General features: G+C 37.5%; 1 protein-coding gene across 3 annotated transcripts in view; it reads left to right on the top strand.

Annotated features, from left to right (window-relative positions):
* The window catches only part of LOC149225005 (alpha-1,6-mannosyl-glycoprotein 2-beta-N-acetylglucosaminyltransferase), a 247,210-nt gene that overhangs the window by 61,416 nt on the left and 163,495 nt on the right, over window positions 1-22,299 (top strand). For all 3 annotated transcript variants that reach the window (XM_089386403.1, XM_089386401.1, XM_089386402.1), the window contains 4 exons: window positions 7,165-7,333; window positions 7,467-7,548; window positions 7,654-7,747; window positions 7,946-8,042. In XM_089386403.1, the coding sequence (XP_089242529.1) occupies window positions 7,165-7,333; window positions 7,467-7,548; window positions 7,654-7,747; window positions 7,946-8,042 (442 nt within the window). The remainder of the gene's footprint in view (window positions 1-7,164; window positions 7,334-7,466; window positions 7,549-7,653; window positions 7,748-7,945; window positions 8,043-22,299) is intronic.

Genomic DNA, 22,299 nt, shown 5'->3' with positions numbered 1-22,299 from the left:
AGGTCCGACAACACTACTGCATAACTTCTTAAAGTTAAGTTCCATCGGGGTAATCACGGGCTTGCAGTCCACCATCCCAAATCTTTCCAATATCTTCACCACATATTTTCCTTGAGATAGGAAAATTTCTCCTGGCTTTTGCCAGATCTCCAATTCTAGGAAGTAGTGCATTAGTCCTAGGTCCTTCATTTCAAATTTGGAAGCCAACTCTCTCTTACATTTATGAATGAGAGGGTCTGCACCAGTCAGAAAGAGGTCATCCACATAAAGCACCACTATGAGAGGTCTATCATCTTCAACCTTAAAGTAAAGGTTTGGATCGACTTCAGTCCTAGTGAATTTCAACTTCATCAAATAGCTATCAATCATCTCATACCAAGCTCGGGGTTCTTGCTTTAGCCCATAGAGAGCTTTCTTCAACCTGCATACACGAGATTCCCGATCATGAATCTCAAACCCTTCGGGTTGTTTGACACAGACTTCCTCTTTAATCGAACCATGCAAGAAAGCGGTCTTGACATCCATTTGATGTAGGTTCCATCCTTGCGAAGCAACAAGGGCTATGATCGAGCGGATGGTGGTGTATCGGGCAACAAGTGCAAGTATCTCATCGTAATCTACACCTTCCTTTTGAGAGAAGCCTCGAGCAACAAAGCGAGCCTTGTACTTTTCTGCACTCCCATCATCTCCATGCTTGATTTTGTAAGGCCATTTAGATGTGACAACTAATTTGTCCTAGGGTCTAGGGACCACATCCCAGACATAATTCTTCATAATGGACTCGTATTCTTCATTCATAGCATCCTTCCACACTTGATGCTTCACGACTTCTTCGAATGATGTAGGCTCGTTTTGAATGATAGTGCTCATAATGGTCAAGTATCCCTGATACCTGGTCGACTTCTTGCTTTCACGGAAAGTCCCCCTTGGTGCAATATGTCTCTCGGCATCTTTAAGAGTCTCCCTAAGCCATGAGGGCCTCTTCTTAGAGGAGGGCTCTTGAGGAGGGGGATCAATAGGATCCAGAGGTTCATCTACATCCGACATCGTTTCATCTTCTTTTTCACCCTGCTTTCCAGTGACAACGTCTTTATCCTTCCTTGGAATAGGAAGATTGTCAACCTTGCTAAGAGCCATATCTTCGTCAAAGGTGACATCATGACTTTTTTCGACTTCCCTTTGACCAACCACATAGATTCTATAGCCATTGAATTTTCGCTATAGCCCACAAAGATTCCTTTCTTTCTAGATGCACCCAATTTGCTTCTTTTCTCTTTTGGCACATTAAAGTATACGGGACTAAATGAGAGACATCGGGTTTCTTACCAGTGAACATTTCTTCGGGAGTCTTGGAGTCCAATGCTTGATGAGGGCATCAGTTTTGAACATACATGGCGGTATTCGCTGCTTCGGCCCATAGAAACTTCAAAAGCCTTTGATCATGAAGCATGGCACGAAGAACTTCCATAATAGTACAGTTCTTCCTTTCAGCCACACCATTCTTCTCAGGAACGTATGGTGTTGTGGTCTCCCTCTTAATGCCAACTTCTTTGCAATTGTCATGGAATTTGTTGGATTCATACTCGGTCCCATTATCAGTCCTCAATATCTCGATTCTCTTCTCGGATTGATTTTCGATCATGGCTTTGAAGTGATGGAACCAAGTGAACACTTCATCCTTCTTTTTCAAGAAGTAGATCTAACTCTTGCGAGAATAATCATTTGTAAAAATGAGATAATATAAATATCCTCCCAAAGAGTTTACGGGCATCATACCAGATATGTTGGAGTGGACCAACTACAATATATTTGTGGTCTTGCTATTACTTGAGGGGAATGGTCCCCTTTTGAGTTTTCCTTTGGCACATCTTGGACATATACCTTCATGCTCTACTTTGAACTCGGGCATCCCTGTCACCATCTGTCTCACATCGGGTAGAGCCTTATAATGAAGGTGGGCAAACCTCCGGTGCCATAGTTCAGATTGAAGAGATGTGTCGCAAGACATGGCCCCTAATGGACTTCCTTCAACTTGATATAAAGAGTCAACTCGGAACCCAAGAGTGAAAGCATTTTTAAAATTCTTTTTCCAAACACGTACCTTTCCATCGATGAATGCCACCTTGTAGCCTTTGTCTTCCATTGCCGAAATGGACACCAGGTTCTTCTTGAGATCAGGTACATATAGAACTTCTTGTAAATGAATCGTGTTACCCTGATTCAATTGAAGGGTAACATTCCCTACACCCTTTATGGGATAGGTGGCATTATCTCCAAGAATAATCTCCAAGTTTGTCTCCTTCTCTATCAAATTAGAGAGAGCTTCCTTGTATCTGTTGAAGTGCCTTGAGGCACCACTATCAATAAGCCAATTTCCCAAAGTGTCCGGAGGAGAGGTAGTGGAGAGGGCTGATATAAGATAATATTCATTTTGCTTATTGTCAACAACATTTGATTCTTCATACTTGGAGTTCCTTGCTTTCTTGGAGGGTTGACCATTTCCATGATTTCCCGCATTCCTTTTTCCTTTGCCATTGAACCCGTCGTTCCTTTGATTCTAGTTGTTGAAGTTGCCCCTGGAGTGATTGTGATCATCATCATGTGATGTGTCCTTTCTGTTTGGACAATCCCTCGCATAGTGGCTAAATTTATTGCAAACAAAGCATCTGCCCTTCCTTCCACCCTTAGATCCGGGTTACCTTTGAAATGACCTTTAGACCCAAAATTAGTTCTCCTTTCGGCATGAGAGGAGAAAGCAGTGGGATTGCCTCTATTTGAAGGCATTTCTTGCTCCACCATTCTTGTCTTTTCTTGAATGCATCTTGACATCAATTCTTCAAACCCCAGAATTCGATCATTATTGAGAAGAGTGGTTCTAAATACATACCATTCGGATGGGAGCACTCCAAGGGTAGTGATAGTAAGTTCCCTGTCAGGAATGACTTCTCCAATCGATAGAAGATCATTCTTTATTTCAATGATCCTTAAGAAGTAGGATTGAATATTCTCGTCCTTGCCCTTCTTAATATCCTTCAACTTATTCGTGAGGAACAAAACTTGTTTTGCATCACTAACCTTAAATATGTTTACCAATCTATTGTAGATCTCCTTGGAGGTGTTCAAATCGGAGATGTAGGCCACCAGATGCTTGTTAATGGAATCTCTGATAATCTTCTTCGCTTTGACTTCACCTTTAGTGTACTTGTTCTTTGTAGCAACTGGTGCATTTGATGGAGGCTTAGGGATTTTACCTTTCACATAGTCCAACACTTCTTGTTCTTCCAATGTCAGATCAAGAGACATCTTCCATCCGTGATAGTCAGACTTTTCATGGAGCCTGTCTTCAGCCGGGAAGTGGGAAGAGGAACCCATTGAGCCTTTTGTCCTTTCCAAATGGCTTCGGTGATTGCTGTTTCACTCTTGCTTGAGCTTTGTCTTCACGTCAGCTCTGGTACCATGTTAAATTTAGGTATGTTTTATGTATGCTTAAGAGCAATTTACTTCATATTTCTTTTGAGCCCAATATCAATTTCCAGATTAGCAATCACATCAACATGATAGTAAAATGCAGATAGAACATAAAAATAAACAGTAGAAGACAAGCCAGGACAAGAGGACACAAGATGTGGCACCAGCTAGGGACAAACCCCAATGTGGGGAAACACTTGATCAATTCTTCTTGTATTCTTCAATAACTCAAGAGATAGAGAGATAGTACAAATATACAATTATGATATTTTATGACAGCAACAACAAACCCTAACCAACAAAGTCAAAGCTGGTCAAACATGTCAGATTTGACCTCCAATCAGTGTTGTCATCAACCCAAACAACTCGGCCTCCAAAAACAAGGAGAAGCAGCCCCAAAACAATCCGAAAATCATTGTAAAACTTCAGTCAACTGTAGTCAACCCTGCGACCAGCCCTAGCACAGTGAACGTTGGTCAACGCGAGGTCAAGAAGGGGTCCGTAATGCTGCCCAGAACTGAGGCCTGCCTAGGAGAGGCAAAGTCAGAGCTGGTCAAATAGGTCAGATTTGACCTCCAATCAGTTTGGTCATCAACCCAAACAACTCGGCAGCAAGGAGAAGCAGCCCCAAAACAGTCCGAAAATCACTATAAAACTTCAGTCAACTACAGTCAACCTTAGCATAGTCAACGCTGGTCAACGCAGGGTCAAGGAGGGGTTCAGAATGCTGCCCAGATCTGCGGCCTGCCTAGGAGAGGCAGCCTAACCCAATCCGCAGTCAAGGAGAGAAGACGTTGTCCAAAAATGCAGTCAAAACCCTTCTGCAACTTCAGTCAACCTTCAGTCAATGTTGCCCTAACATAAATCATAATTTGGCCTTCCACACGTGTGAGAGAGACAACTCCAGAAATGCGTACCCAAACAAGAGAGAGAAGGATGAGATGAGATGATAAAATGAACCCATGAGGTCTCCTCTTTTTATAGCAACGTTGAGGTTAAGTTGGGGGTGAAAAATAACTAATTTAGTTGTTGGCCAGCGTTGACAAATTGTCAAATATATAAATAAATTCATATCTCCATGAATACATGTCAGAATCGTATGATCTTTAGATCAATCCTACACCTCTCGGAGAGAGGAATCGAAGAAAAATATCAGTTGTCCCAAATAAGGTGACCCACATGGAGTTTGGCCCTAGTTGCCAATTTTGACAAGAAACAAGTGCCATAATCAATAACCCTCATCATAATTCAAAATTGAATTGAAAGACGATATTCTGTGGTACAAGGGAAGAATTTAATTAAGTCCAAATTTCAAATTTAAAGCCAAAGTTCTCAAAGAGTCCCATGATTCACTGTCAGCCGGACATGTAGGTTTCCTTAAAACCTACTATAATGCATGGCAATCATTCTTTTGGAAGGGAATGAATAATGATATTCAAAAATATGTAGCAGGATGTGATAAATGCTAGAAAAATAGAAATGAGAACATTATGACCCCCGGACTACTCCATCCCTTAAATATTCCAAATCAGAAGTGGGAAGAAATATGAATGGACTTTATTGAAGGATTACCTGTGTCTGATGGCAAGGACAAAATTCTCGTAGTAGTCGATAGACTCACCAAGTATGCACACTTCATTGGAATGAAGAAATTAGACTCAGCAAAACAAGTCGCCAAGATATTTTGCAAGAATGTCTACAAATTACATGGGTTTCCCAAGGTCATTGTTAGTGATAGAGACGCCAAATTCAAAGGTAATTTCTAGAAGGAATTTTTCAAACATATAGGAACCTACCTCAACATGAGTTCAACATACCATCCTCAAACATATGTTCAAACAAAAGTTGTCAATAAATGTTTAGAAACCTACCTACATTGTTATGCAACAAACAAACAAAATAAGTGGGCTTAATGGTTACATCTCGCTGAATGGTGGTACAATTCCACTTACCACACTTCAGCGACAAGGATTCCATTTCAAGCTTTGTATGGTTACGAATCTCTTGAACGGAAAAACCCTGCATTATCGAGACAAAACTTCCAACAGTTAAAGATCAATTAGAAGAAACCCAAAAGGTCGTGTAAGCACTAAAGGAAAATCTAAATATTGCAAGAAACCATATGAGACAACAGGCTGACCAAAACAGAACAGAAAGAGAATTTGAAGTTGGAGAATGGGTATTTGTTAAAGTCCAGCGTTACAAGCAATTGTCCTTAAAACACAAAGGGAAGAAACAAATTGGCACCAAAGTTCTATGGACCGTACCAGATTAATAAAAAGATCAGCCAAGTAGCATGCAGTTTGAACCTTCCTAATAAAAGTCATATTCCCAACGTCTTCCATGTATCTTGCCTTAAGAAAGCACTTGGCAAACACCAAGTGGTACAGACAACACTTCCAACATTAGATGACGAAGGGAAAATCATTTCAGAACCATAAGGTATCATCTCCACCAAGGAAAAGAAGTTGCGATCACGAGTAATCAAAAAATACCTGATTAAGTGGAAAGACCTACCAGACGAAGAAGCTTCTTGGAAGACAAAAGCGTTTCGTCAACAACACCCGTCGTTACATATGCTTTGAGGACAAAGCGTCTTTTTGAGAGGAAGACAATGATATGTAGGAAATTAATAATTTTGTAATTATAGATTAATTAGGCAAAAGGGCACGATCAGAAGATCATGCCCTTTCACCAAGAGGCACCCGAGGCAGTATATAAGCCAGGGGCTCTTTATGTAAAAATCATCATTCAAGTATTCATAAAAATATATAATTCTTCTGTTAAATATTGAACACATTTGCTCCATCTGGTATTAATAATTAGAGCATTCCTCTGAGTATATGAACTTTGTTTGTTACAGCTGCTATAGAGAAAGTTCTGTTTCATTAACCCTTCATGGTTCTTGTTGCAAAGTGAAAAGAGTTACACTCAAGTTCACTAAGCTAAACTGCATTTTGCTCCTGTATAAGGGCCAATAATGGATTGTTGGTCAGCCTCTTTTAAATTGCCCCAGCTTTTTCAGAACTGGCAAGTGTAAGGGCTGTGCATAATACCAGGGACTGCTCAAACTCATCACCAATGCTCAAAGCCATTACAGCAAAGCTCATCATGTCACTTCTGGGAATTGAAAGTAGGTGGGGAGGATAAAAATCATTCCTCCCATCCACCCATGATAAACCCAATTGACCAGATATATATTAATTATTGCTGTCCCCTGAAAAATTCTATATAGATCAATTATTGCTGTCCCAGATATGTGTCCCCTATCCCTGCTATTCTCCTGCCCTGAAAACCAGTGGAACATGGATTCCGATGAACAATCTTTTTCTGTTGTAACATTCCTTTCTTACTCTGGTTAAGATATATTAGGTAATTTCCAAATCTTTAATCGAAAGTGATGGTTTTATTAAAAATGGGGAGTGACTGAGTTATTGTTGAGCCTGCTGTTTCTTAGGTTTGTTATATATCGATGTTCTATAATTTGCGCTTGTGAAAGTCTTCAATGCTGAAAAATTCAAATTGTTCCAAAAGCAGTCAGTTTGCTCATCCACTAAGGCACTGTATGCCATATGAAAACTCTTTGGATTATACAGAGCACATCAGTTGTCTTGTGTGTAGTGCATGAGTCGATAATATATATACCATTAAAAGTGGTATTAAGCCATTTTGGATTCTTTGACTACACAAATTCAGATATCTGAAACTGTGATTGAGGACCGATTTGGATTGGAACATGGAAGTGAAGACTGGTATGGTTCATTAGACATGCATTACCAGTGGTTACTCCAATACAGAATAAGCCCCTTTTTTTGTAGATGGGGTGATAACATGCGTGTTCTGACGTACACCTGTCCCTGGCCCGGTAATAGTTATGAAGATTTTGGTGATTTTGCATTTTGTTATTTATTTTGCATTGAAAGATAAATTGGTATCAACCTTGATTTTTGGTTGTTTATTTAAAAATTTACTGTTTTTGTTTTCTTTCTGATTGCTAGCTGATCATCCAAAATCAGAAGAATATTATTCTGATCCAAGATTGGCAGTTTATGCTATACCCTACGCACCTGTTTTGTCAAGGTATTTGTTGCACTGCACCAATTTGGGTGCCTATGTTTTCTTTCAAACCAACGTCATTTTTTAGTGCAAATAGTGACCATTGACATCGCTTTCCTGTTATCACAGTCTGGATGCAGCAAAAGATGTATTGAGGAAAGAGCTTGAAATTCTGAAGACAAAACCTCATTGGCAGAAATCATACTTTTATTTATGGGATGAGGTATGCTCTGAAATAAATTAAAATCTATTACATTTTGGTATGTATTGTATTTAGTTAGATGGAATGGCTTTCTATGGCCATTACTGAGATTGTCATGCACATTGGTTCTCTTTTGACATGTACCTAATAAGTCTTTTAAGGATGCTTTGTAATGATAAGCTGCCCTATAACTCTGATCCTGGCATTTAATTATTTCAGCCTTTAAACTTGGAGCAGTATGATATGATTCGTCGCATGTCTGGTGAAATAAGAGCAATTGCTCCAGATGCCCGTGTTTTAACAACGTATTATTGTGGTAAGTTGGTTTTGTTAAAGAGTAGTTGCAATTGCACATTGAAGCTCTAAACACTGTTAGTTTTGGGATGCTGATTGCCCACTGGGAAAAACATCATTGGTTGCTTGAATTTGTTTTTTAAGTTTAGTTTGTAATTTTTTTCTCTTTGTAGTTGTACATGATCTTGTACAAACCTCCCCATTCCTTTCATAAATATAATCATTGGCATTCAATCTATTGACAGGACCATATCATGTAGGTGCCATTTTTAGTCAAAGCTGGTACAATAGATGTAAAACTGACTTTTTTCAACACATTTTATATATATTCTCTTATAGAAATGCCACTTCAAAAATGGGTTACAGTGCAGTCATGGCTACATTTAGATGATGTTTTCGGGCCAGGAAAAAAAGTATCTATATTAAAAAATTGCATGTACATGATAAAATATAGTACAAAAGGGGTGATATATGTTTACTGTTTTCGGAGTGTCCCCATTGGGAAAGAGTAGAGTTACTATTCTAAAAACTAAAGCACTTTATATTGAGCTTCTGCCATGCTGATTTAAAAGGTAAAATGAAGATATCAGAACCAGAACAAGAACTGGCTCAGCATCAAACTGGGACCAGTCTGGAACTGGTCAGAAATACAGGCCAAAGCACCGATCTACTGAAAAATACATAAAATATGCAATATATATATGCACATCGATGTAGATCCAAACCATTACACACCAAATATGCAAAATTTGTTCATGTATATATCATCTAGGGGTGAATATAAAAAAAGGGCATGAAGTATGATACATATCTGAAACCAAAGAAGTAAACATTGAGGCTCTAAATGGCCTCTAGAGTCCATAAAAAGCATCATTCTACAGAAGTAATTCCTTATAATGTGATCTTCGTCATCAGTAGCAACCTCTGCCTCATCCTCTGGCAGGGATGTCAGTACGAGACTGTTGTAGATAACTAAATCAATGCCAAGCTCGGAATCAGCTCTCTTCACTGCAGCTCCACAATCTCCAATTGCTCACAAGTGATCAATTAGAGATGTTTGAGTCAAACAGTGGGCCTTCCTTGTATAACAATAAGTCAGGGTTTGGCAGGGGTTGTTTTTATCTTATTTTATTTTTGGTCTTTTAATATTTCAGTTTTTTGGCCGAATTGTCTTTTGGGATTGGTCCAGTAGTATGGGGTCTTGTTTAGGTTGGAATGATCCCAAGCCAGCCAGTTTGGTCGATTCCATCTAGGACTGGCTAGTTTAGGTTTGGTTTGTTAGGATGTGAAATGGTCCAGACAGGCTGCTTCTTATCCTGTGTGGCTGGTTCCAATATCTATGAGCATTGAGGTAGAGGTATTCAGCTGTATCTAACATGACGCCAACATAGGATTGCATAGAAGAAACCATACATGTGAAAGTTAGCTGGCTTTCCTTCTAAAAGGCTGGCCTATATTTGAGTGCCATTTTTCTCCTAGTTAAGTTTCTTAGATGGCATGTAGAAAGAGAAGTGCGCATGAGTTTGTTGGCTATCTTATGATTTTCAAGTTTTTGGCATCTTCTCAAGGGTCTCTTTAGGGGTTTCCCAGTCTCATAATACTAAATATTAAAGATGTCGACTACCTGACATCACTTCAGACAGCCAAAACTAAGAGACTTGTTCTTTCCATCTAGCCTATATTTCTTTCCATTTGTTGTAATTGAAACGTAACTACTACTTAACACTATAACCACCATACCTACTTATTAAAACAACTGTCAGTTGGAACAAACTCCAGTTGTTTATCATGTCTAGCATCCAGATTCTATTCTTGACTACAATTTTCATGTCCGTTAATAATTCGATGATATTCTGGTGGTAATCCAGTCATCACAGGTGATACTTGGCCCTATATTATGTTTTGTGGCAGGTTCTGCTAACTCAGTTAACTCAGTTTAAGTTGGTGGTACTCAATGGTATTCGGTGGGCATTCAATAGTATTTCTTTTCTGAATATTTGTTTTGGATTTAACCATCTGAGTGTTCATGCTTGGGTTATCTCCAAAATTCCTACTTCAAAATTTTTAAAAGTTTCCATTTTTATTGTGCTTTCGTTCTTGAAATATTTTATTTTTTTCTTTTGAAATACTGTGCTGCTGTAGCAATTATAGGCATGTCACAAGACTTTGCTGCAGGCTAGGTAGCTCTTTGGATGAGCCATTATTTATTTCCCACTATTTTATCTCAGCTTTCTTTTGCTCCTTGAATGCTACCAGCTCATCCCAAAGGCTTCTAATTATTTTTTCCGCATCTTGTAGTAGCCACTGACAGGCTAAACTGAAATGACTGTATGGCTCATTCCCAAAGCTGCTGCAGTCAGCTGTTGACGATTCTTACATAGCCATTACCAAATATCTTTGCCTGGTATTTCTAGTGTTTACAACCTTAGATTTTTAATTTTTTACAGCCAATGCCATCTAATATATTATTCTGTGTTCTTATTGGAAAACATTTCGAAAGTGGGAACTATAAGACAAGTCATGATTTCTTACTTCCTGTAAGCTAGTTTAATCTAGCTAGGTCAAAACAATGAATTCATAGGTTAGCAGTCTCATCTTGGCAGTGGTCCAACTTGCCCAGCCAAGAAGAAGCCTTCCCTAAGAGAGAAAGGTTGCCCAGGAAGAGCAAGGAAGCAATGAAAGATAGACCAATGCAGGTGAAGCAGCTTACCCAAAGGATGAAGCAAGTGTGACCATTCAAATGTACCAATATGTACATTTTTTTGATAATCCCTTCTTTTATTCACCATTTCAGACCTTGAAATTTGAATAAAGGCTTAAAAATCTTTCTTACTATTTGAGGTCTTTCCCAAGGCCTGTACTATGGTCGGCAATCGACTACATTTTATATTATTTCGATTAGATTCCTGTAAAAGTTCCATACAATGTCATACTAGGACCAATTGATAAATGTCCACCCTAGGGTGTTGGACTTTGGTAGAGTCAATTTTTGAGGTAGTATTGACTTTAGACTGGAATGTCATACTAGAAAAAATTCTAAATTACCAGGATTTTAGACTGGAATGTCATACAAGAAACAATCGAAGTTACCAGGATTCGGATCCGGATACGGATACAGATTCGCTAATTTTTTGAAAAGCCGGGATCCGGAAATGGCAAGGAAATGTCAAGTACAAGCAAATATAAAATATTTATAATTTTTAAAATTAAAATTTATATTAATATAAAAATAAAAACTAAATTTATATAAATATAAAAATAAAAACATAAGTTAGTTTTTAAATATATAATTCTTACATACAATAAATAATTATTATATAAATAATTCCATACTTAATGTATCATTTATTAATATTAATTAAACATCAATTAAATTTATATAAAAATAAAAAACATATGTGAATTTTTAAATATATAAATTCAATGTAATACTTTAAAATAATTATTAATTTAATTATAATAAAATTAATGCTTCATTTATAAATATTTGAAAATCAATTATTAGTTATAATATTTATATTAAGCAAATTATTAAACTTATTTTAGAAAACTTACTTTTTAAACCTGAAGAGAAATTTTAAAATTGATTAAAATAAAAACTTACTTTTTAAACTTTAAAATATATTTAAATTAAAAATAGGTCGATTATAATTTTCGTCACATCCACATCCATTAAAGTTTATAATGTCTTGTATTATAAGCGATTATAATTTTCACGTCACATCCACATCCACATCCATTAAAGTTTATAAAGTTTTAATGTCTTGTATTAAAGCTTATAATATGGTCAATTAACATAAAATAATAAATTGTGGCCGGCCAACTCCCTAAATTATTTTGGCGGAAGTTGATTCATTAATTCATTATTTTCGCGGACGTTGATTGGTTCATTGATTTGCGACTTGGCGGTTGAATTTTCCCTTTTGGAATTTTGCGCTGGTGTTCGCTGCAGATTTGTGCGTTTGACAGTTTTTTTACCCACGAAGAGAAGTTGGGCGGATCTCTGCGGATCCGGATACGTATCTGTCTCCGATCTAGGGATCTGCGGATCCAGCGATTAGGCCATACGGATCCGGTAACATTGGGAACGATTGATAAATGTCCACCCTAGGGTGTTGAACTTTGGGAGAGTCAATTTTTGAGGTAGTATTGACTTTAGACTCCACTCATATGGTGTTAGCATTGGTTTTTAAATTTTTCTGGGTAAGTGCCAAAAGACGCAAGTTTCTGACCATGTTTTCCATGACATAAATGTTTACAAAAGTGTGCTATAAACCCATGTCCAATGTCTGATACTGTTCATGATCAAAATATTTTCTGACAAGAGAGAAAATAGATATTTAATCTAAAGACAATCAGAGTCACGGAACATTGTGTGGAAAATGTAGAAATGGAAGGTCTTCTGGCTTGTGCCCTAGCCAGTGAAGACCATGAATTTCTATTTTTCTAGCACGAGTGCGAGTTCATGGGTTATACTTCAGTTTTGGCGAGTTTATTTCCAGTTTACTGGAATGGTCATCAAGGTTGCATGCGTAGTGTTAGAGCTTCAGTTACATGGAGTCTTCTTCAGTTTGACTACAGGATGAGGTGGCAGTTATAAGTTTAGTGACTAAAGTCTTCAATGTTGATTGGAGAGAGAACGAGTTAAGTCTCCAGTGTTGATTGGAGAGAGAACAAATAAAACTCTCAGTTAACTTGTAATCACAACTCGAACTTCTAAATTGAACTATTCCTTCTTGCATGCTCAAATCCTATATATAAAGAGGAGGACGAAGGCACAAGATGATCATTCTTGAGAGATCAATTATGCGTGTGGAGTGCATATTCTTGAGGAGCAAGTGTGCACAGATTTAGGGGCTGGTTTGCGCTAGGAAATAGGGCCTCTTGTGGACTAGGAATTAGGGCCACAAGTGCGTTAAGAAATAGGATCCTTGTGCGCTAGGAAATAAGAGCAAGTGCGCAAGGAAATAAGGACTCCAGTGTGCAAGGATTGTGGAGCAGGGAAGCAGGGATTCTCAGGGAAAGTCAAGGGTATTCAACAGGAGAATAATTGTGTTCTCAGAGACAGATTGTTGGATGCAGTAGCAGCATGAATTGTAATAGATCCAATTGCTCAAGAACGATAAATAAAATATCACAACAAAGAAAGCAGGTTTTCCCTTTTGGGTTTCTTGGATAAATCAGGTGTGTCAATTTTGTGTGCATGTGTTTTTATTTCTTGTGTTTTTCCACTGCTTATAAGTTGTTAAGAAACTCTGTATCTTGGTGAAAGTAAATTTGGTTTCAGTTTTCAGTTGATTCATCAAAGTAGTTGTAGAGTTTCAAGAAAATTAACACATTGAAACGATAGTCTAATAAAAAGTTTTATAATGACTTATGAGTACTTTAATGCATGATTTGTGCATATTTTAAATTGTGACACTTGTGCGATAATTCGTTTGAGACATATGTTGCGAAAATAACATAGTTTCAGAATATTGTCATAATTATCACTTATAGTAATTATAATAATAATCTAATTTAAGGTCACTATTTTTATTACTTTTTTGAAAGTGGCCAAAAATGAATTATAATTTGAACACTATAGAGTGTCTTGATCTGTTATAAAGTCAACACAAGTCTCTTTGCTTCAAATCTGTCTTCTTATCATAAACTCATACCTACACCTTGACTGTGATTTTCGGCTCTTCCTGCAGTAACCCTAGCATGTACGTGTGGCAAAATCACGGTGAAGACAGTTCCTCTTTTCCTTCGCTTGAGCAGCAGTTCCTTCTCCACCAACTCGACTTGCATATTAGTGCTTCTTCCATCCTTCATTTGGTTCCTTGACTGACTCTTGTTCTGCCCTAACTACAACCTGCATGTGTGAGAGATTACCCAAGAACAAACTTCAGAAATTACTCCTTTTTCCTTGACTTGTCTTCTCCTTTCTTCGCTATGTTCTGCATTTTAGATCGAGCTTCTTGTTATGAGATTGACGCTTTATTGATCCACCTTGGAATGAGGCTGAATGCCATTATATATAGGTTTCCTTGGCAGCTCTAATAGGCCGACATCATCTTCTAGAGAGGTTGACTTGATAATTTGCTCTTGACAAGGTCTTGGAGGGTCATCTTGACACTATTATGACTCAAATAATTTTCTTTACAATATGTAACATGCCCAAGAAGGGTCATTCATACATGACAATGACTCAATTGACTTTATGACAAGCCTAGAAGCACTCAATGGGTGCTTGACCTAAAAATAAATTTCCCTTGAGCATGCAACCCATGCCTCAAGAATACAAATAATAAATTTATTTTTCTCTTTTCATTAAATACATATAATCACGATTACATATGGCATTAGGATGATCAAACCTACTTACATATTTCAACACTCCCTCTTAACTAGGGTGGTATTCATAATCCATACAAGGTACATGGACATTCTCAATCTGAAGAATTCTCATAAGAAGAGTCATATTGGTAACCCATCTATATAGCATCGTATCATCCAACATTGTCACATAGTAAGGCCTTGACTAACGACTCTATCTCTCTACAAGATTAGAGCACAATGCTGGCGAGACCAATGATTTAGAAACTCCCCCATCACTGTCTCTCTCAGAACATACCCCACCCTGGTTCTCTCAGATTATTTTCCACCAGGACTATTCTTATCTTTGGATTCCCAGTCCTCAAAGAATATCGGTCCCCTACGACTACTCTTATCTTGGATCCCTACCACATTATCAAAGAATATCAGATGCTAGATGCTTACCCAATCCTCCATTCTATCTTCCCAGGTGAAGACAAGAATGATGTGTCCATCTCTCTTCATGACCTTCACTAAGACTTATGGCTGTTAGTCCTGGTCTAGTGCATGACACATGAAGTAGAGAACCATATCTATCACTCCCTCTTATCAAGGGATGACCAACCCATTCCATAAAAGGAATTTGCCCAAGCTCCCTCTTAACTTAGGGACTTGCTTCCAAGTTTCTACCAAGTTAGAAACTTGCTTCCAGGGTCCCTCTTAACTAGGAAACTGTTTCCAGCAGCTCTTTAGGTGGAGATCATGGGACAACTTGCTGCTTGAAGAGCCCCTACTTTTGATGTCATGAACTTCTTTCTCATCATACAGGAGTCTTCATCTTTGTGGGACTTCTTCGTAGGGCATCGACCATCCATCACTTTCATTCATGAATCATGTCAATCATGTCATCCTTTCTTTCATTGGAAAGTGATCCATTAGTCCATATCTGGCCTTTCCTTCATACCTTGCTACCTTCTATGTGTCATGATTCCTTCAGGATCTTTCATCCTACCACATGAGCATCAATTGTAGATGATATCTACAACTCTTCCTTTGGTAGCCCTGCGTTATCCCATCCAGATATCGTTCAGAAATAGAAAAAGAACATTAAATCAAAATTACCTTTGTGATGGTCTTTCACCATGACATCTCCTTGCTTGCATCAACATCCTACACATATATTGACACATCTCCAAGATATTTATTTGTCAAGGGTCCTCTTTCTTCTCAAACTTCATATCTTTCCCATGGAGATATCATAGTCAATTCTTCTAGTCATAGGATGTTGATTGCCTTCTCCATAGTTGCATTTTTCATGGTCTCTTCCTTTCCCTTTATTCACATATTACTTCTCAAGAACTCTTAATCATAGTTCCTTCATTTTGTCAACCACCTCATATTCCAGATGATGACATATTATGTTGATTTCATTTAGTTAATATGTGACCCATGCCTTTATGCATCCTGTTAATGAAAGTGATCCTTTTCCCTTGATCATGTTGATGAGGTAGAGCATGCATCCTTACTATCTGCAACTATATAATGACATGACTTGACTTATTGAACATATGCATACATACCCATTTTCTTCTTTGGTAATCTAGGCTTCCATCAGCAGCGTCTTGTCCTTGATTGAGAGTGCTTCAATCATCTTTGACCTGCTGCATTCCTTTGTTATCATACCATCATTCTTAAACAATGAATCCCATCCCAAGTGGAATTCTTAGCGATGCATCTTTCAAGAGATGAACCTTCTAAAGAAGGTTCCAGCAGAGGATCTTATTATCCTCATCTTGCAGATGCTCCTTTCCAATGATGTATGATGAGCTTTATACTAGATGATTCTCATTATAAGTGCTCCTTATGCTTCTAATGAGGTTACCAAGAGCTACTTCTTTCTAATGATGATTGCAATATACTTTTTACTTCAGTTGTCTTTCAAGCTTCCTTGATGACATGAGCTCTTGCTTATTATGATGTCATGATGCACCCTATCATACTTTACTCACTGTAATGCTTCAACCATGGTAGAGGTCTTCCACCTTCTACTTCTTCCAGGTATCCATACTTACACCATGAATAGTGCCCAAGGGTTGTATAGTTCCCTCCTTTTACCATGCTTCTTAAAACAAAGGATCATCCCATCCATCTTTACTTCCTGTACCTGCAATATTGACAAGCATCCTAAGCAAAGTGTGCAATACCAAAACATGATGCAAGTTGTCTTTCTAGGGTTTTATGCAATCAAGGGGTCTTTCTTAAGTTCAAACCGTAGATCATATTATCTTCGTGTCATTCTAGGGTTTTTCCCATGTCCTAGAATCCTAATAAACCCTAGAAATCATAGGGAACAAGTACCTTAGGTCTAGGGTTCCTCATTACTAGGGTTTCTTATGAGCCATCAAAATACAATCCCTAGAGCCATAATTTTAACGCTACAACATCTTATGATGGACCCTTGAAAATTGAAAGGAAAATATCATATGTACCTCATGGATACTTACTAGTGATGCCATGGTTCCCTCACAAAGGTACTATGATCTTTGTTGACCTGTTGTTGTCTTTAAGACTTTCGTTCAATGAGGCTTCAACCACGAATGCTCTTTCTGCTTTTCCAAGAGTTCTTTTCTGCTATGATGACAACTACAAGACTTCCTTGTTACAGAACTTCACAGTAGAGATTCTTCTTGATGTTTTTGTCCACTGCCTGTAGATCACTTTTTTAGAATGTGTAAATGACTATTAGTCTTCTTGAATGACTGATTGTGCAATAGAGAGCAAGTATGATTGGCGCCTACACTCTTAGTGCCACAAAGATTTGTTTCACCATAAATTCGAGTTATGCAATTTTGTGATAGAAATATGAGATTCTTGATCTTTTTGAGGAGTTTGATCCTTTGCTTAGGATGCCCAGAAATTCGCTTCTGTGATTGCTGCTTATTGAGGTTATGTAAATAGTCCTCTTCTTCAAGGTCTAAAGGTTCTCTCTTCTTACCAAAGGACTTGGATTACTTTGAATATTTGAATAAGGCTTTCGGCCTCTTGAGACAATGATATGGTGTTCTTTAAACGTTATTCTTTTATGCACATAGATCGAAAGTCTACTTATTTTGTGAAGAGCTAATATTGTAGCCCAAAACTTTGCTTATCTTTGGTTCTTTTCACTGGCTTGAGAGAGGGATGTAGTTCACTCCATTTCCTTGCTCTTTTAAGATTAGCCCTTTAGAATTTTATCGGACTTTCCTTTTTGAATTCTGTCCTCAGTGCAGTCCTTATTTACCTTTATCCTTAGCACTTTGATGGACCTACAACTCGATTTTCTTGTAACATATTGAAGGCCTGGTTTCTTCATATGTGAGGAGAAAAGTAGCCCAAAACAATTCAGAAATCTTGTCCTTCTTTGAGTTGATAATTGAGCGAGGTCCCCAAGAATGCTTCAAGTGTAGAAACCAGGGTTTTTTATTTTGAGATCTTTTATTATTGACTTCCTTCAAGACGATGATGTAATCCTTGTTCTCGAACTGCCTTGGAGATTAGAGGATCTTCTTGATGATTTGATGCCCTTGATGGTCTTCTAGAACTTCAGTCTTTGAGTGCTTGGGTGTCCCTTATTGAGGTGTCCTTTCTTGAATTGTCACCTTAGCTCCAATACCATGTTGAGAAATCTAGGGCAGTGAGATAAGATGATTTGTCTTGCTTGATAACTGCTTGTGATGTATTTTTATTTTTACTTCTTTCACTTCTTTTATTGATTATTATTATGTGTTCTCTTCATCAAACAACTACCAAAAACATAAAAGACAATGAGACAAATGACACAAGATACAGGGGATCAGCCAGGGCCAAAACCTCTCTAATCTTGAGAGGAAAACCCACATAATTCTTCTTCTTATAGAATCTTCAATTGATGAATTCCAAGACCTAGACCCTTGACCAGATGAACCCGCCAAGATCAAGTCATAGTTCTTATTGACGTCTAGTAAAGTCAACCCAAGTCTCTTTGCTTCAAATCTATCTTATTATAATAAACTCGGACCTACACCTTGATTGTGATTTTCGGCTCTTTTTGTAGTAACTGTAGTTTGTATGTGTGGCAGAATCATGGTGAAGATGGTTCCTCTTTTCCTTCGCTTGGGAAACAGTTCCTTCTCCACCAACTCGACTTGCATATTAGTGCTTCTTCCATCCTTCATTTGGTTCCTTGACCGACTGTTGTTCTGCCCTAACTACAACCCGCACGTGTGAGAGATTACCCAAGAACAGACTTCATAAAGTACTTCTTTTTCCTCGACTTGTCTTCTCCTTTCTTTGTTATGTTCTGCTCCTTAGATCGAGCTTCTTGTGATGAGATCGATGCTTTATTGATCCACCTTTGAATGAGGCCAAATACCTCTATATATAGGCTTCCTTGGCAGCCCTAATACGTTGACATCATCTTCTAGAGAGGCCGACTTGATAATTTGCCCTTGACAAGGTCCTTGAGGGTCATCTCGACACTATTATGACTCTAATAATTTTCTTTACAATATGTAACATGCCCAAGAAGGGTTATTCATACATGACAATGACTCAGTTGACTTTATGACAAACCTAGAAGCACCCAATGAGTGCTTGACTCAAAAATAAATATCCCTTGAGCATGAAACCCATGCCTCAAGAATACGAATAATAAATTTATTTTTCTCTTTAAATTAAATACATATGATCACGATTACATATGCCATTATGAAGACCAAACCTAGTTACATATTTCAACAATTGTAAACTGATTCTAGTATGATGAAAATAGAGTCATGTAACACACCTAGGTAGCTTAGGATTTTATTCACTCTAGGGAGTTTTTTTTCCTTGGCTAATTATTTGTGTTTCTTAACACTAAAGAATTAGTTATCTCCCAAATATCCCCCAAAGATGGAGTGAGGCTTGATGGTAAATACTAAAGTCTTAGGTGAGTCTTAGTGTCTAGAGTCGATGTAAACTGCCATACTAGATCAACTCTAAATTTTCATAGAATTTGGTTGTGTCTAAGTGTCATTTTTTATTTATTAAAAATTACCTAATGGTGGGGACTTTTAATAATTACTTGATGTAAAATGTAACAAGTGTTGTCTATAGAAGTTGTAGTGGGTATGAGTACTAAAAATTAGACCTCAACACCTCAATTTTCTATCTAGACACACTTTGAGGTTAAAAAAATGTGTCTTTACCCCTCATTTTCTATTTTTTCCATTTTTTGCAAAAACTAACAATTAATTAGCCAAAAATTACCCAGAAAATAAAATGAGAGAAAAATAAAATTCTCTCCAAGTGGAAAAAGATTAAAAAAGTGAAGTGGACTTTCCCAAGAAAGAAGTCAAACCAAAAGGTTGAGGAATCTCCACAAATCAAGCAACAAAAGTCCCAAGGAAACTTTGTTGGTCTTTTACAACAGTGCATAAAATCAATTTTCTTGAGGAAGATGGTCCAAGTTTGTTAATTTAAATGAGATTTTTTCGAGGAGAAAATTTCGAAAATATTTTTTGGTGGTCCAAACCACTCCGACAATTAATTTCAAGACCATCCATCCACTCCTTCAAGCAAAACGACTACCTTCCCTCAGGATCTGCGCAGGCTCATCAAGGGTTTAGATTCGTTTGACATGGATCAAGCCATTTTCTCATTGGATCTAGAAATTTCCACTTGGAGAGGGTTCTCTCTCATTTTTCTATAAATTGAGCTTTTGCTCTCATTGTAGGACATGAAAATTGAACCTTTAGCTAAGTGAAGCTCTATTGGATTATGTACTCAATATTTTCTGAATAATAAAGAAAAGACTTGGGGGCTAATGCATTGTGGTGTTTTCCTTCCTGCTTTTATGGTAAAATGTCTCTGATTTTCTTGCTCTTAATACTCAGCCAGTGCTAATAACTTTTTTTTGTTATTTCACTTGCTAGTTGTGGATTTATTATTTGTAAGGTATCTTACATTAGTATTTGAGTTTAGAGAAACACTTTAGAATTAGAGGCACTAGTGGGTTATTGGTTGAACCCCTAGTCCTCTTTTTCATTGTGTTATCTATCTTCTCGTGATCTAACAAAATTATTTCAAGTGTGTAGAGATCTTCTTTTGAATTAGATCTTGAGCATTCGAGGACGTTTTTGGTTGAACTAACCAACTCTCAAGGATAAAAATGGAAGAACCCACTCTGGTTTCTCTCAAAAGGCTTTCAAATTATTTAAAGGGAGTTTCCTGCCATTTGCTTGGGCGAATATTTATCTCTAAATCTCTCTCTCATTTTAATGCTCTTTAGCGGAATAAATTTGCCATTTTAAGAGTTTAGTTTTTGCTTACTAAAGGGCAGAGGTCCTTATACCCTTACGATTAGCACTTATTAATTTTGTAAATATTTTTGTATATATTTTCTAACCCTTAATGTATATAATTTTATCTCCTTGCATATACTTGTGTCTATTCTTTTATGCTTTGTGGAGATCATCTAGAAAGGAGGGTTTTGGCATGAATTTTTTTTATAGTTTTCCTTGTAGGTGAAAGCTTGGGAGATTAGGAATACATACATTGATTTTTTTGAAGTTGAAGGCTTTACACTAGATCATAATTTAAACCATATTTTTTTCCTTCTTTTCCCTTGCAGATTTGCCTCTAAGAGGCTAGACGACTAGGGTTTCAAGCGTATTTTGAAGAGATCATACATTAAAAAGCTTGTAAACTTGAGATTGAAATTTTTGGACGCCTTCCTTCCTTGGCCGTGAGCAAAGAGGGTCTTTTCCTCTCTCTATCTGCACAACTCCCTTTTAGCTTGAGGAAGGTGTTATGAAACCAGCTGACAAAAAGATAGAAAAGAGAGATCAACGCCTTAGAATTCAGCCTCTTCGAGGGGGCAACCTCCTTTACATTACACAAATGAATAATTCTTGGATGATTCAAATGACAAAACCTCCTTTCTATATATAGGAGTCTATGGAGTCACAATATAACCCAGCTGACCTAACAATAATAATATAAAGCCACAAAAATAACAATAGAGGGATTTTATGGGGCACAGTAATAAAAATATGGGGATAATAGAGGCTCAACAATATTAATAAGGGATACAACTACAATAGTAATGGGGTAATCACTAGTATTATAGGGACCTAACATGACCCTCTCCTTCAAAAAAGTGTTGTCCTCAATGCTTGAGTAGTTCTGGATGCTTTTGTATAAAATTCTCATCCTCCCATGTGGAATCTTCAGCGGATAAGTTCTTCCACTTGATGAGATACTCCGAAATTGATCGTTTTCGTAGCTGTCGAGTTCTTGTTTCTGTGACTGCTTTCCGTTCCAATATAATTTTTCCTTCCTCGTCAAGTTTTGGCAATATTGTTTGAACTGGGAGCTTGTCGCCTATAACCTTCTTTAAACATGAAACATGGAAAACTGGGTGCACTCGAGACGCTGCAGGAAGCTCCAATTTGTATGCCATAGTACCAATCTTTTGCAACACCTTGTACGGACCATAATACTTTGGTGATAATTTATTATCCTTCTTAGCTTGCTTGAGGGACATTTGTTTATATGGTTGTAGCCGTAAGAATACCCAATCACCTACATCAAAACTTCTTTCGCTGCGATGTTGATCTGCCTCTTGTTTCATTCTATTTTGTGCCAACACGAGGTTATACTTTAAGAGTTGGAGGACTTGTTGTTGATGTCCGATGTGATGTTCCACTACTTGAACCTTAGAATTTTCTCTTAAATATGATGTGATGGATGGTGGCTGATATCCATAAAGTGCCATAAATGGGGTCATTTTTGTTGTTGTATGGAAGGAAGTGTTATACCACCATTCAGCCAGAGGCAACCATTTGACCCATTGTGTCTATTTATCAGATACAAAGCAACGAAGATATCTTTCCAAACATTTGTTTACTATCTCAGTTTGCCCATCAAATTGAGGATGATAAGATGAGCTATGAGCTAACTGAGTACCAAGACAAGAA

The sequence above is a fragment of the Pinus tabuliformis genome, chromosome Q (genome assembly GCF_031772625.1).
Source record: "Pinus tabuliformis cultivar Carrire ecotype Pingquan chromosome Q, CPIR1, whole genome shotgun sequence".
Lineage (NCBI taxonomy): Eukaryota > Viridiplantae > Streptophyta > Pinopsida > Pinales > Pinaceae > Pinus > Pinus tabuliformis.
Note: the sequence above shows the minus strand (reverse complement) of the source record. Positions and strands in the feature narration are given on the sequence as shown.